At 52.1% G+C, this 13043-nt stretch overlaps 2 protein-coding genes across 2 annotated transcripts in view; one reads left to right on the forward strand and one right to left on the reverse strand.

Moving 5' to 3' along the window:
• Positions 1-1171, forward strand: part of HPDL (4-hydroxyphenylpyruvate dioxygenase like) — a gene marked incomplete in the record, with an annotated part of 1654 nt that extends 483 nt beyond the window's left edge. Inside the window, 1 exon segment of the mRNA XM_014589899.2 lies at positions 1-1171. Coding sequence (XP_014445385.1) covers positions 1-793 — 793 coding nt within the window.
• Positions 1172-2592: 1421 nt separating this feature from the next.
• Positions 2593-12984, reverse strand: MUTYH (mutY DNA glycosylase). The gene is given in 17 exon segments (XM_014589887.2): positions 2593-2700; positions 2702-2788; positions 3695-3736; positions 4152-4304; positions 4409-4545; positions 4652-4843; positions 5030-5093; positions 5170-5314; positions 5402-5499; positions 5594-5707; positions 5796-5867; positions 5950-5991; positions 6125-6198; positions 6313-6352; positions 6437-6585; positions 7133-7250; positions 12780-12984. Coding segments are annotated over 17 exon segments (1635 nt in total). The 5' UTR covers positions 12783-12984; the 3' UTR covers positions 2593-2595.
• Between the last annotated feature and the right edge of the window lie 59 nt (positions 12985-13043).

Here is a 13043-nt window from a genome sequence, read left to right on the forward strand (position 1 = left end):
GGTGCGGGATGCACAGGGCGCCGCTACCTACGCCGTAGTCAGCTCGCCCGCGGGCAACCTGAGCCTGACCCTGCTAGAGCGCGCGGACTACCGCGGGCCCTTCCTGCCCGGCTTCGAACCGGTGTCCTCCGTGCCGGGCCCCGGCTGGGTCAGCCATGTGGACCACTTGACCTTGGCCTGCAACCCAGGCAGCTCCTCCACTCTCATGCGCTGGTTCCAAGACTGCCTGGGCTTTCGTCATTTGCCGCTGAGCCCAGGTGAGGATCCGGAGCTGGGCCTCGAGGTGGCGGTAGGGCCGGGGCGCGGGGGACTGAGACTTACAGCCCTGCGTTCCTGCCCGGAGGGCGTTGTCCCCACCCTCGTGCTGGCCGAATCCCTTCCTGGGGCCACCAGCGGGCCGGATCAGGTGGAGCAGTTCCTGGTCCGACACAGGGGGCCGGGCCTGCAGCACGTGGGGCTGTACACACCGAACATCGTGGAGGCCGCCGAGGGCGTGGCAGTCGCCGGGGGCCAGCTTCTGACTCCTCCCGAGGCATACTACCAGCAGCCAGGCAGAGACCGGCAAATCCTGGCTGCAGGGCAGGAGCCCAGTCTCCTGGCCCGACGGGGAATCCTGCTAGATGGCGACAAAGACAAATTTCTGCTTCAGATTTTCACCAAGTCCCTCTTTGCTGAAGACACCTTCTTCCTGGAGCTGATCCAGAGGCAGGGGGCCACAGGCTTTGGCCAGGGCAACATCAGGGCCCTGTGGCAGTCTGTGCAGGAGCAAGGTGCTGGTGGCCCGGAAGCCTGAGGAGGGCCAGAGCTAGTGTAGCCCAGGGGCCAGGTGTGGCCCATCTCCTCAGTACCTGCCAGAAGTTGAGTCTCATTGGGTTCTGCTGTAGTTTGGGTGTCCCCCAAATTCACATCGGGACTTAATTGTACTGTAAAGGTATCAAGTGAAAGCTTCATCCCTTCATTGTGTCCCTCAGTGACCAAGGCCTTCGGGTGTGATGAGGACATTAGTGCAGGACCCCTATGACTGCTGGGTTTATAAGCTGGGAAAGGAGCCCAGAACAGGCCGAAAACCTGGGGACAGCCACTCTGCTCCAGATGCTGCTCTCTGCCATGTTGTAGCTTGGCCAGATGCTGGCCCCTTTGACCTCCAAACTGAACTGAATAAACCTCTTCTCACGAATCACTCAGTTTTAGTTATTTCTGCTCGAGACACAATAGGAGGCTAAGACAAGCTCTAAAGAAGTTTTTTTGTTGTTTGGTTTTGCTATAGGGCACGTTCCCTCGCCAGGGAGACAGAGAGAGACAAAGAGACAGAAAGTGGGGAATCATCGTAGTGGGGATGGCCACACTACAATTCCTTCTCCCTTCTCTTAGGATCTTGGGCATGCATGCTTGCGTTTGAAGCCACTGGGTCCAGGGCTCGAACTGCAATCAACTACGTGGGACTCCAGTGACGTTACCATTATGCCATATGCTGGTCCTAGAAGTGAGATTTTTAAGCTAGAAAGCATTTAACTACAAAACATCTCTTATGGGATCAGCAGGTGGCGTGGTAGTTAAGGACATTGGACTCCCACATGGGCTATTGCAGTTCGAATCCCAGACCTGGCAGCTTGTTTTCTCACTTTCTCTCTCTTTCTCCTCTCTCTCTCTCCCTCTCCCCCCTCTGGTCAAATTTAAATAAGTAGATAAATAAAAGTTAAAATAATTATTTTTAAAAAATCTCTTACATAGTATATATCTAATACATATGCAAGAGATAAGGATAGGTGAATCATCACACAATTAGAAAATAGTGTGATTTAGAAAATACAGTCAATACTTGGGGACCAGCAGTTAGCGTAATGGCTACGTCACTGGACTCCCATATAGTCGACCATGGTTCAAGTCCTGGATCTGGTGGCTTAAACTCACGCTGGTGTGTGTGCATGCATGCCCAAGATCCTGAGGGGAAAATGGAGAAGGGATTTTGGTGTGTCCATCCCCCCCTGGAGGGTGATTCTCGCTTTCTGTCTCTCTGTCTCTGTCTTTCTGGCGAGTGCACGTGCTCTGTAACAAAAACCTCTCCAAAAAAGAAAAAAACACAACCAATACTTCCAAAGCCTCCTTGTCTCTCTGATCCTTTCTTCCTACCACCCTTTCCCCCCAATTTTGTGATCAACCCTTGGCCTTTTTGTATTCGTTCCTACATATGTAATGTATCCCTGAACAACCGATTTAGTATCTGAGGGAGGAATTTAAAGCATTAAGTCCTCTGTGCAACCCAGAAAGCAACCGCTGCAGGTGGGGTGGGGCTGGGTCAGAACTGAGCTGAACCACCTGCTCCAGGGTGATGCCACTGCTCCAATCAGAGCTGCCCTGAGACCTACACTGAGAGTGTTGGGTGTCAGCTGCTGGCAGGTGCTCCTTGCAGCTGCCTTTGCCCGCTTTCCTGGGGGCTGAGGAAGGAAAGATCACTCTGGACAGGAGTCTTGCCCTCCATCTGCCCAAAGCTGCCTGGGAACTCAGCCAGAAGTCAGGGACAAGAAGGACTTCACTCTCTGGTGAAGAGCGGGGCAGGGGGGGAGGAGGCAGAAGGCAGAAAACTCTCCAAACTGACTACAAAAATAAGCACTTTATTGAACAATAGGACTCTTGGGGTAGAGGCTTCCAGAGGCATCGCTGGGCTGCACTACTGAGGTTGGGTGCATCAGGGTGGGGTGAGAGGCCGAAAGAAACTATCCAGAACTTGCTGGCCTGGGCTGGGCTTTTTCCGGTTGGATGGAGTGGACAGGTGAGACCTTTTAGAACCCTGTGCAGAAGCCGAAGGCGGGAGGCACTGAGGAGGAAGAGGAGGCAGGGAATCCTCTTCCGCCCCTTTTCCCACCACACTGATCTAGCCAGGTTCTAGCCTGGAAAGTTCATGAGCTTTCAACCTGCCTCCAGCAGCGTCCCTTTGATCAACTTTCCAAGGGCAGCCAAAGGGACTCTTCCTAAAATACAAATCTGTCTTCCACCTGCCATGCTTCAGCGCCTGGCGTTCACACCAACCGATCTGGACAGCTGGCCCTGCAGACCTCTCCAGGTACTCATCCTCTCCCAGCTCCTACAGCACTGAAGATGGGACTGCCAATCCCTTTGGCTCACACTTGGGCCTGGACAGAACATTCTTATGGCTGATTCTCCCAAACCTGGAGCAAACGACTCACTGCTGCTAGGACTCAGGTTACCAGCTGCTTCCTCCAAGCAGCCTTTCCTGACCCTTCCCTCCCAGATAGAAATAATGGCCCCACCTCATATCCCCCGATGCCAGTACCAACGTTTCACACAGCCATGACACTACTGCCCTCAACAATTTGCTCTTGTCCCTCTACTCCACGCCCTAGAATATAAGGTCCCCAGGTCAAGAACTATTCTTCTCAGGCTGGTGGCATGGTGGTTGGGATGCTGGACTCCCACATGGCTACCTGTGGTTCAAGTCCCGGGCCTGTCAGCTTGCTTTCTCATTTTCCCTTTCTTTATCTCTCTGTCCCTCTCAGGTCAAATTAAAATAATAACAACAAATGGAATTAAATAAATAATTCTAAAAAAAAAATTCCTCTCCGTTTTCAGTGAAGGCTGGAGAAGAGACTGTTCACTCGGACATGGGTCAGATAACTAACTCAAACACATGACTTCAGGCCTGGAGAGAGATGGCTGGGTGAGGGTCAAGACTCACCTTGCAGGTCCCTGGCTGTTGGCCTTCATATAGGCGGAACACCTAGCCAAGAGAGGGGGAGGTATAGGGCTGGCACCTTCTCCCAAAGACACAAACCCTGTGTTTTGCCCTTGACTTCACGCCCCATAGCTGTTTATAAACTATGTGTTAGGGGCCAGCCAGCGGGTGGTTAAAGCAACTAGATCCCACATGGCTGACTACATGGTTAGAGTCCTGGGATCAGGCAGCTTGAAAAACACACTGGGTGTGTGTGGATACATGCCCAAAATCCTGAAAGGAGGGAGAAATGAGGACAGAGGATTGCAGCATGACCATCCCCCATGGGGAGGGGGTGCACTTTCTCTGTCTCTCTCTGGCAAAAAAAAAAAAAAAAGCCTTTGTTCTGTTTATACAGTAATAAATCCATGTAGAACATGTAGGAAACAAAAAAGTACATCAAAGACAACAGAACTAGTGCCTTTTTCATGGCGGTGGAGACGGCTGCAGCATGAAACTCCTCCCGGGTCAGCCAGCGAGCACCAGGGGATGCAGTGGTCACCGGAGTCTGTCCTTCCAGGGCCAGAGCATACACGTGGTAAGTCAGCTTGATGTGAGAGAAGGTATGGACCACCTGGGGGAGGGTCAAAGGGCTGAAACAGACCTGTGGGTGTGGACACACACGCATGCGTGCGCGAATACACACCACCATTCCTGCATTCTCCACTGCTCACTCACCTCCCCAAGGTGCCTGAGGCGGGAGGCTGGGAGGGGCCCGGCCCAGCTCTGGAGTTCCTGCAGCAGGGCCTTGTGCTGATGCTGTCCTGAGGGCTCCAAGGCCACAGATGGGAACTCCCACAGTCCTGCCAGCAGTCCTGACAGGGAGGCAGCCAAGGGTGGCTGAGGCCTTAGCTACTGACTCCTCCCTTCCTCCCCTGAGTCTTCAGCCTTTGCCCTCTGCTCCAGGATCCAGGCAGGTACCTGAGTTAGGCCTCTGCACCAGCAGAATTCGGGCACCCCCGAGGGCCCTGGGCTGCTCCAGAACACATGTGGCACAGTACTCCTCCCTGGGGGGCTTGCGGCTGGCCTTTCGGGGAAAGTTGGTCACTCCCAGGGTCCTGTCCCAGGGATCTGTGGGAGGCGGGCACAGCTGGCACTGTTCAGCACCAGGAGCTGGGAAGAGAGATCCCCAAGCCTCACTTAGGTCAGGAGAACTTAGGTGCCAAGCCCAGAGAGCAAACCTTGGCCTGGCTCTGCAGAATCTTACTGAGGTTACAGGAAGAAGTAGAATGAGGCTCCCACAGGCAGCTCCCAGACAGGGCCAGGAAGGGCTGGGGCAGGGACTGGGGACACACGCACCACACTCCTCCACATCAGGACTGGCTGGCTGGCTCCGTGAGACCGAGTGCTGCTCTCGCTCCACCTGAGAGGCACGGATGGGTTGTCAGGATCAGGGTCACTCTCTAGGACCCCTGAGTACTCCTTGCGTGCAGGCTCACCCGTTGGTGTGCCCGGCACAGGCTCTGCACAGGGCACTGGAGGCAGGCTGGGCGCTGCACGGTGCACACCGTGGCCCCCAGTTCCATGGCTGCTTGGTTGAAGTCCCCTGGCCGAGCTGGGTCCACCAACTGCTGGGCTAGGCTCCTTCAAGAAAGGAACATCTCTGAGCCAAACAGCCTTTGGAGATACTGCACCTAACCCACACTCTCCCTAATTAGCCCAGTAGCCTACCAGAGCTGCTGGGAGACAGCGGTGCTGCTGGGATCGGCACCAATGGCTCGGACACGGCACAGCACTCGCACTACGTTCCCATCCACCACTCCAGCTGCCTGGCACAGAGGAGCCCCGGAGTCAGCTCGGGCCATGAGGGAGGAGAGTGGGCACTTGCGAAGTGGGGTGGTGGTGGTGGTGGTGCAGGCTCACCTGGCCAAAGGCAATGGAAGCAATGGCTCCAGCTGTGTACCGTCCTACACCGGGCAAGAGCTGCTGCAGGGTCTCTGCTGTACGTGGCATGTGGCCTCCTAGCTCCTCAACCACCTGATTGGGGTGGGAAGGTTCAAGGTTCTGAGATACCTAAGACCCTGAGCTCCCAATGCCTCCCTCCCCTGCTGCCACCTCCCATTACCTTCCGAGCTCCCTCCTGCAGCCGCCGGCCTCGAGAGTAGTAGCCCAGGCCAGCCCACAGCTGGTTCACTTCCTGTGGGTAGGGTCAGAGGTCAAAGAGATCAGTATTCATTCCCATGGTCTTCCCTTTTCCCTATGCCCTTGGGTGTTCTCACCTCCAGGGATGCACTGGCCAGGTCCTGCAGCGTTGGCCATTTCTGCAACCCCAAAGCAGGCAAATAAGAGATGCAGTCAAGGGTACGTGAAGGTGGTGGACAAGACCTTTCGCCCCAAAGTACAGGCTCTCACCTGCAGTCTGGCCCACAACCTCCCTGCCTCCCCCAGAGTCACCTGCATCCATCGGGTATAGTAGTTGATCACCGTGGCGACCTGGGTCTGCTGCAGCATGACCTCTGAGACCCACACTGGGGGAGAGGGGCTGGCATGAGGGCACTGCCGACCTGCCCTGCTCACAGCCCACAGTTCCCAGACCAGTGGGACTCCAGCAGAGCAGCCCTGCTCTCAGGAGACGTACTGACCAGCATATGCTCGCCTGTCTAGGTCCACCTCGGCTTCTGCCTGCCAATGCAACCCAGATGGGGAGTGAATGTGGAAGGGACCAGTGTCAAACTCCCGCCCACCACCCATCCCCTGCCTGCCTACCAGTCTTCTCCAGGGTAGGTCTCGCTTCTCTCGGTCATACCAGCTCAGCAGGCTCCCCCGGAAGGCTGTTACTTCAGCGACGTCTCTGAACTGATGGTACGGGGAGACGGAGGCCTGCAATACCACTGCTTCCTGCTGCCCGGCCAGGCCTACCAGGGCCCAAGGACACTCAGGAATTGTCCCTGCACAGCATGTGCCCCAGGTACCTGGAACACAGCAGCCTGGGGGCAGTGTGCTCTCACTTAGGCTCCCCCCAACCCAACCCCTTGAGCTTTGAACCTGGAGTCAGACCAGCGCTTTCTAGCTTTGGGCAGCCTGGGCCAAGCTTGAGGCCTTAATTGTCTCAGGGTGGTAGTGCTTCCCCTTTTGTCGTGATGAAACCCCAATAATGTCAGCTGGACGTGATGTATACTTGGGGGAGACTCTCCTGTTTACAAACCACTTTCAGGTTCATAAACTCATCTGATCCTGTGAAAGCCATGTGAGGGGAGAAACGCACACACAACTGCTCCATTTTACTGGTAGGCAGCCAGCCCTTCGGAGCAATGATTCCAAAGTCCAAAAGAGACATATCGGACCCTTAATTTGTCTCTTAATGCCTTGAGACATACCATGCTCCCCTCTCAGCCTGAATGTGATCCCTTTCATGGCCAATGAAACCAGCCCCGAGCCTCTGGCAAGGAAGCTGATGCTCACCCTCAGGAGCAGGGTTGGCCTGGCTGCTGCTAAGGGCACGTCTCTTCCTTCCCTTCTGGCTGTCCACCTGCTTCCTGTGACCACTTCCTACAGCTGCTTGTGGCTTTCTCATGATGGTCTGGAACAGAAAGACCCCGTCAGTTTTGGTTCCGACACAGATGAACCTCAGGACCCTGCAGGGTCATTGCCCTGTTCTTCCCAACACCACACACGTAGCCTAGCTGTTCTCAAACATTTTCAAGTTGCTCATGGGTTTGCTCTTGGCTGGTTGTGGCAGTGCGGTATAACCAGCAGCCTCAGGGGGCACTAACATGAGTGCAGCCCTGGCAACATGCCAAGAATAATAAGCCAGGGCTCAGCCAAGGTGGCATACAGGTAGTGCCACAGCTTAAGAGGCTAGAGGCTGCATAGGTGGCCTGGGTTCAATTCCCAAGCCAACCTGAAAATGCTTGGCATGGTTGTGTGGGCTTATAATCGCAGCTAACTGGAAGTACTGGGACACAGCAAGACCCTGTCAAAAATACCTATCTGTGGGCAGGCCCTAAAACTCAGCAGTTAAGGGAGGTGGATCCCACATGGTCAACCATAGTTCAAGTCCCAGTCCCAGTGACTTAAAAAACACACTAGAGGGGGACCACCAGTTAGTGTAATGGCTATGTCGCTGGACTCCTATGTAGCTGACTGTGGTTCGAGTCCTGGACCCAGTGGCTTAAACTCATGCTGGGCGCGTGTGTGTGTGTGCCCAAGATCCCGAGAGGAGAATGGAGGAGAAGGGATTGTGGTGTGGCCATCTCCCCTGGGGGTGATTTCTCGCTTTCTGTCTGTCTCTCTCTGGCAAGCACACGCACCCTGTAGCAAAAACCTCTCCAAAAAAAAGGAAAAGAAAACATACTAGCGGGACCAGCAGATGGCGGAAGGGTTACATTGCTGGGTGCTCACCTAGTCAACCAAGGTTTGAGTACTCGGTCTGGCAGCATAAAACTCACGTTGGGGGCCAGCAGGTGGCGTGGTGGTTATGGGTGCTGGATTCCCACATGGCCAACCACAGTTTGAGTCTCAGACCTGGTGGCTTGCTTTACCTCTTTCTCTCCTGGTCAAATTAAAATAAATAAATAAATAAAGTTAAATAATTCTTAGAAAAAAAAACCCAAAACCAAAAACCGCACGCCAGGCACGTGTGTGTGTGCAGGCCCTAAAGCTCAAAAGGACAACAAAGAAGGGATTGTGGTGTTGACCTCCACCCCCAGTGATTTCTTGCTTTCTGTCTCTGTCTCTCTGGGGAGCACACATACCCTCTAGCAAAAAATCTCTTAAAAAAAAAAAACATACTGGATGTATTCATATGCATGCCCAAAATCCAGAGAAAGGGAGAAGGAACTGTGTGGGGGGGAGGGGGGAACTATACCCAGTTTGGGTGGGAGTATGTTCTTTCTCTGTCTGGAGAGTACATGCACCCTCTGGCAATTCAAAAACAAACACACACAATTCTTCCTTATAAAGGAAACAAACAAAAAAAAGATGAAACAAGAATAAGAAGCCAGGGAAACCAGCAGTTGGCATAATGGCTACGTTGCTGGACTCCCATGTAGTTGATTGTGGTTCGAGTCCAGGACCCAGTGGCTTAGACTCATACTGGGCACGTGTACGTGTGTGCCTAACAACCCCAGAGGAGAATGGAGAAGAAGGGAACGTGGCGTGGTCATTCCCCGGGGGGAGGGGGGGGCAATTTCTTGCTTTCTGTCTGTCTTTTTGGCGAGCGCACACGCCCTATAGCAAACACTTCTCCAAAAAAAAGAAAAAAAAGAATAAGCCCCAGGGCTGGTCAAAGACCAAAGCCTACTGTTTGAAGGCTTCAGTAACTTCACGTTTCCTTGTGTCTCCCTGATACTGTGACTATGTGTGTGCACACGGGTTGTTTAGGTGTGTCTGGGAGCATGCGAGTGGGTGGGAGGCTTCTTTGCCTAAGAGTTACAGCATGAATAGGGCTGGCAGGTGGCATGGTAGTTAAGGTGCTGGACTCCCACATGGCTAACCACAGTTCAAGTGCCAGACCTGGCAGCTTGCTTTCTCACTTTCTCCTCCTCTCACTCTCGGTCTCTTCGGTCAAATTAAAAAAAATAAGTAATAATAACAAGTGAAATTAAATAAAGAAATAATTTTTTAAAAAAGAGACACAGCATTGTTACACTAAAACAGCCTTTAGCAGTCATCTGATCCAAAACCTTCTTTCATTGAAAGAAGCCAAGGAGTAGAGAGCGAAAAAGAATGGCCTAGGAGCAGATGGCAAGTCAGTGGGGGGAAAGAGATGAGCTATTTTTATTCCTAATCTTTTCGGGATCTATTAAGCCACAGCTGGGTGACCGTGAGTATAACATGCAGCTGGTTGGTCACTGCTGTTCCATCAAGTGTTCTGGCTGCATTTTCTCTCCTAGCTAACAGCACCTAACACACGGTGAGCGCTCACTATGTGCCAGACCCCGTGCCACGCTTTAATGTATCTTTCACAGGATCTCCTGATGACTTTGTGACAGAGGTACTAATGAAGCAGGCCAGCTGGAGGTCCCACAGGACTGCAGCCATTCTAAAGTTAAAGTCCTCTAATGAGAACAATCCGACCAAGTGCTGAGTCATGGGGAGGTCTCAGATACAGTCAGAGAAACCAGGAATGGATATCTAGAGGAAAAAAATGGGAATCGTGAGAACTGCTCAGAAGAAAGTGACTGACTTGGGCGGTAGTGAGAAATGGTTTGCAACTGCTTGTATGTGGAACCTATAAATACTGAGCACACATGCTGAGCCGTTTGGGACGGTCTGATGGTGCTTACTGCCTGTCTCCCTGTAACCAGGTGCAGAAATAAACTCCCCTCTGTAGCCTCTGCCTCTCATTTCATTGACTTTGAGAAGCAGCACCCAGCCTCAGTCTGCTGGTGACACTAGCATTACTTTTTTTTTTTTTAGAGGTTTTCGCTATAGGGCGCGTGCACTCGCCAGACAGACAGAAAGCAAGCAATCACCCCCCAGGAGTGATGGCCACGCCACAACCCCTTCTCCTCCATTCTTCCCCTGGGATCTTGGGCACACACATGGACTCGTGCCCGGTGTGAGTTTAAGCTACCAGGTCCGGGACTCAAACTGCGGTTGCCTACGTGGGAGTCCAGCGAGATAGCCATTACGCCAACTGCTGGTCCCAGCATTACTTTCATTTTTGTTAGGAGGAAAATGACACATATAGAGATTAAGCCACTTCTTTCAAATCCAGAGTCTGTACTTTCGTACTCTGCTAAGCCTGTTTCAGACTCTCTCCCCAAACCTTTGACTTCACCACCTCATTTTTTCATCAAAAGAACATGTTTGCTCCTTCAAAGAAAAAAAACCAATGTAGAAAGTAACTCCATTTGCACTATTTACTTTCCCTCTTTACACCGAGGAGTTCCCTCCTCTGTTCCTCTAATCCCTTCCAACGGAGACCAACTGCTTCCCTTCATGGGGACACTTCCTCACCAAACCGGCTTCACCCTCTTACTGCACCACTGCGACTGACCTGCCTACGAACATCCATAAAATTACTCATTGTGTGAGACCAGTAGAAGGCGAAATGGTTATGTTGTTGGACTCCTACCTAGTTGACTATGGTTTGAATCCTGGACTGGGTGACTTAAAACTCACGCCAAATGCGTGTGTGTGTGCCCAAGATCCCAAGACAAGAATGAAGGGATTGAGGAACCAGCAGTTACCCTAATGGCTATGTTGCTGGACTCCCACGTAGTCAACTGTGGGTCGCGTCCCGGACCCGGTAGCTTAAAACTCACGCCAGGCGCATGTGCATGCGTGCCCAAGATCCCAAGAGGAGAATGGAGAAGAAGGGATTGCGGCGTGACCATCCCCCCGGGGGTGATTTCTCGCTGTCTCTATGTCTCTCTGTCTGGTGAGCACACGCGCCCTATAGTGAAAATCAAAAAATAAATAAATAAAAAGGAATGAAGGGATTGCAGTGTGGCCATCCCCCTGGGGGATGATTTCTCACTTTCTGTCTCTCCAGCCGTGCATGCGCCCTATAGCAAAAATCTCTTTTAAAAAATTAATAAAACACACCTAACACTGGGTACATGTGCATGTGTGCCCCAAATCCTGAGAGAATGAAGAAAGGATTGCAGTGTGGCCATCACCTCTGGGGGATGATTTCTTGCTGTCTCTCTGGTGAGTACACTAGCCCTATAACAAAAATCTCCCTAAAAAAAAAAAAAAACTTAGTGTGTATATTTTCTTGTTTGCCTTCATCAGAATACCTCTCCATGAGGGCAGGTATCTTTACTGTCTTATTGACTGAATATGTTAATATCTAAACTGCTTGGCACACAGTAGACACTCTATGGGAATTAATGGAAGGATTAACAGGAAGCTATTGATTTTTTGAGATTTTTTTCCCTATAGGGTGCATGTGCTCACTGGAGAGATAGAGACAGAAAGTGAGAAATCGCCCTCTGGTGGGTTTTGCCCCCTGGGGGGATGGCTACACAGCAATCCTTTCTACTCCATTCTCTCAGGATCTCGGGCACACACACACACACACACACACACGTGCCCGGCGTGACGTACAAGCCTTCAGGTCTGGGACTCGAAGCACGGTTGGCCATGTGGGAGTCCAGTCACATAACCATTATGCAATCTGCTGGTCCCGATATTGATGATTTTAAGTAAGGGAGTGACACAATCATGTCTCAAAAAAGCTGCTTTGCTATGAAGAATGGATTGAATGAATTAAGGAAGTAAACATACCCACACAGGGAGTGGTCACCTCTCAATCCTTCTTCCATCTTTCCCTCCTTTTGGGCACATACATGAACAAGCTCAGTGTTGCTCATGACCCAGGGTTCCTACTGCCCAGTCTGCCGCGTGGGATCCAGCTGCCTTAACCACCATGCCACAGAGGCAGCCCTCCACTGCTCTTGCACCAATTATAATTCCACATTTACTTGTGATTCTTTTGCCAGTGTCCACTTCTCCACTTGCCTCTAAAAAACTACAGTGCAGGGCTGGCGGAAGACATGGTGGTTAAGGTGCTGGACTCTCATATGACCAACCGCAGTTTGAGTCCCGTGGTTGCTTTCTCACTTTCCTGTGCTCTCTGGTCAAAATGAAAAATAATAAGTAAAATAAAAATAAATAATTCCTAAAAAGAAAAAAAAAAAAAAAAAAAACTAAGAGTGCAAGGACTGGGTCTGTTCCCTTGACTGCTGTGTTCCCAGAACCAGTGCCAGGAGAATTGTACACAATAAGCACTTGTTAAATGAATTAATCGGATAGGATACTCAAAAGAAGGTTATCTTGGGATCATCAGCATAATGGCTATGTCCCTGGACTCCCATGTAGTCCACCAGGGTTCGCGTCCCGGATCCAGTGGCTTAAAACTCACACCAGGCGCGTGTGCATGCATGCCCAAGATTCCGAGAGGAGAATGGAGGAGAAGGGATTGCGGCCTGGCCATCCCCCCGGGGGGTGATTTCTCGCTTTCCTGTCTGTCTGGCGAAGATGGAAATGTTGAAGCTGAACCAGAAACTGAATAAGCGAGAAGGTGGGCTGAGGGGACGGGAACGGGAGCCCTTGAGGAGGGGCTGGTCTCTAGTAGGGACACCAGCAGCTCAATCACCATGTAGGTCGGCTCAACTTCCGAAATTCTTCAGGAATTGTCCTTTCCTCTACTCCCTGCTGCCGAAGTCTTCATTCAGGTCCACATTACCACTTGCCTGAATTATCCGTCGCTCTACCCTCTGCAGCCTAGTCCTGTCCCCGCCTCCCGCCGCCCACACTTTCTGGAACGCACTGAGCCCTGCATTCACTCCCGGAATCTGCCGGTGCCGGAGCACCCTTCCTCCCCCGCCCGCCCCTCTCTCCGCCGAACTCCTATAGTGAA

Source organism: Tupaia chinensis, unplaced genomic scaffold (genome assembly GCF_000334495.1).
Source record: "Tupaia chinensis unplaced genomic scaffold, TupChi_1.0 Scaffold000387_1, whole genome shotgun sequence".
Taxonomy (NCBI): domain Eukaryota; kingdom Metazoa; phylum Chordata; class Mammalia; order Scandentia; family Tupaiidae; genus Tupaia; species Tupaia belangeri.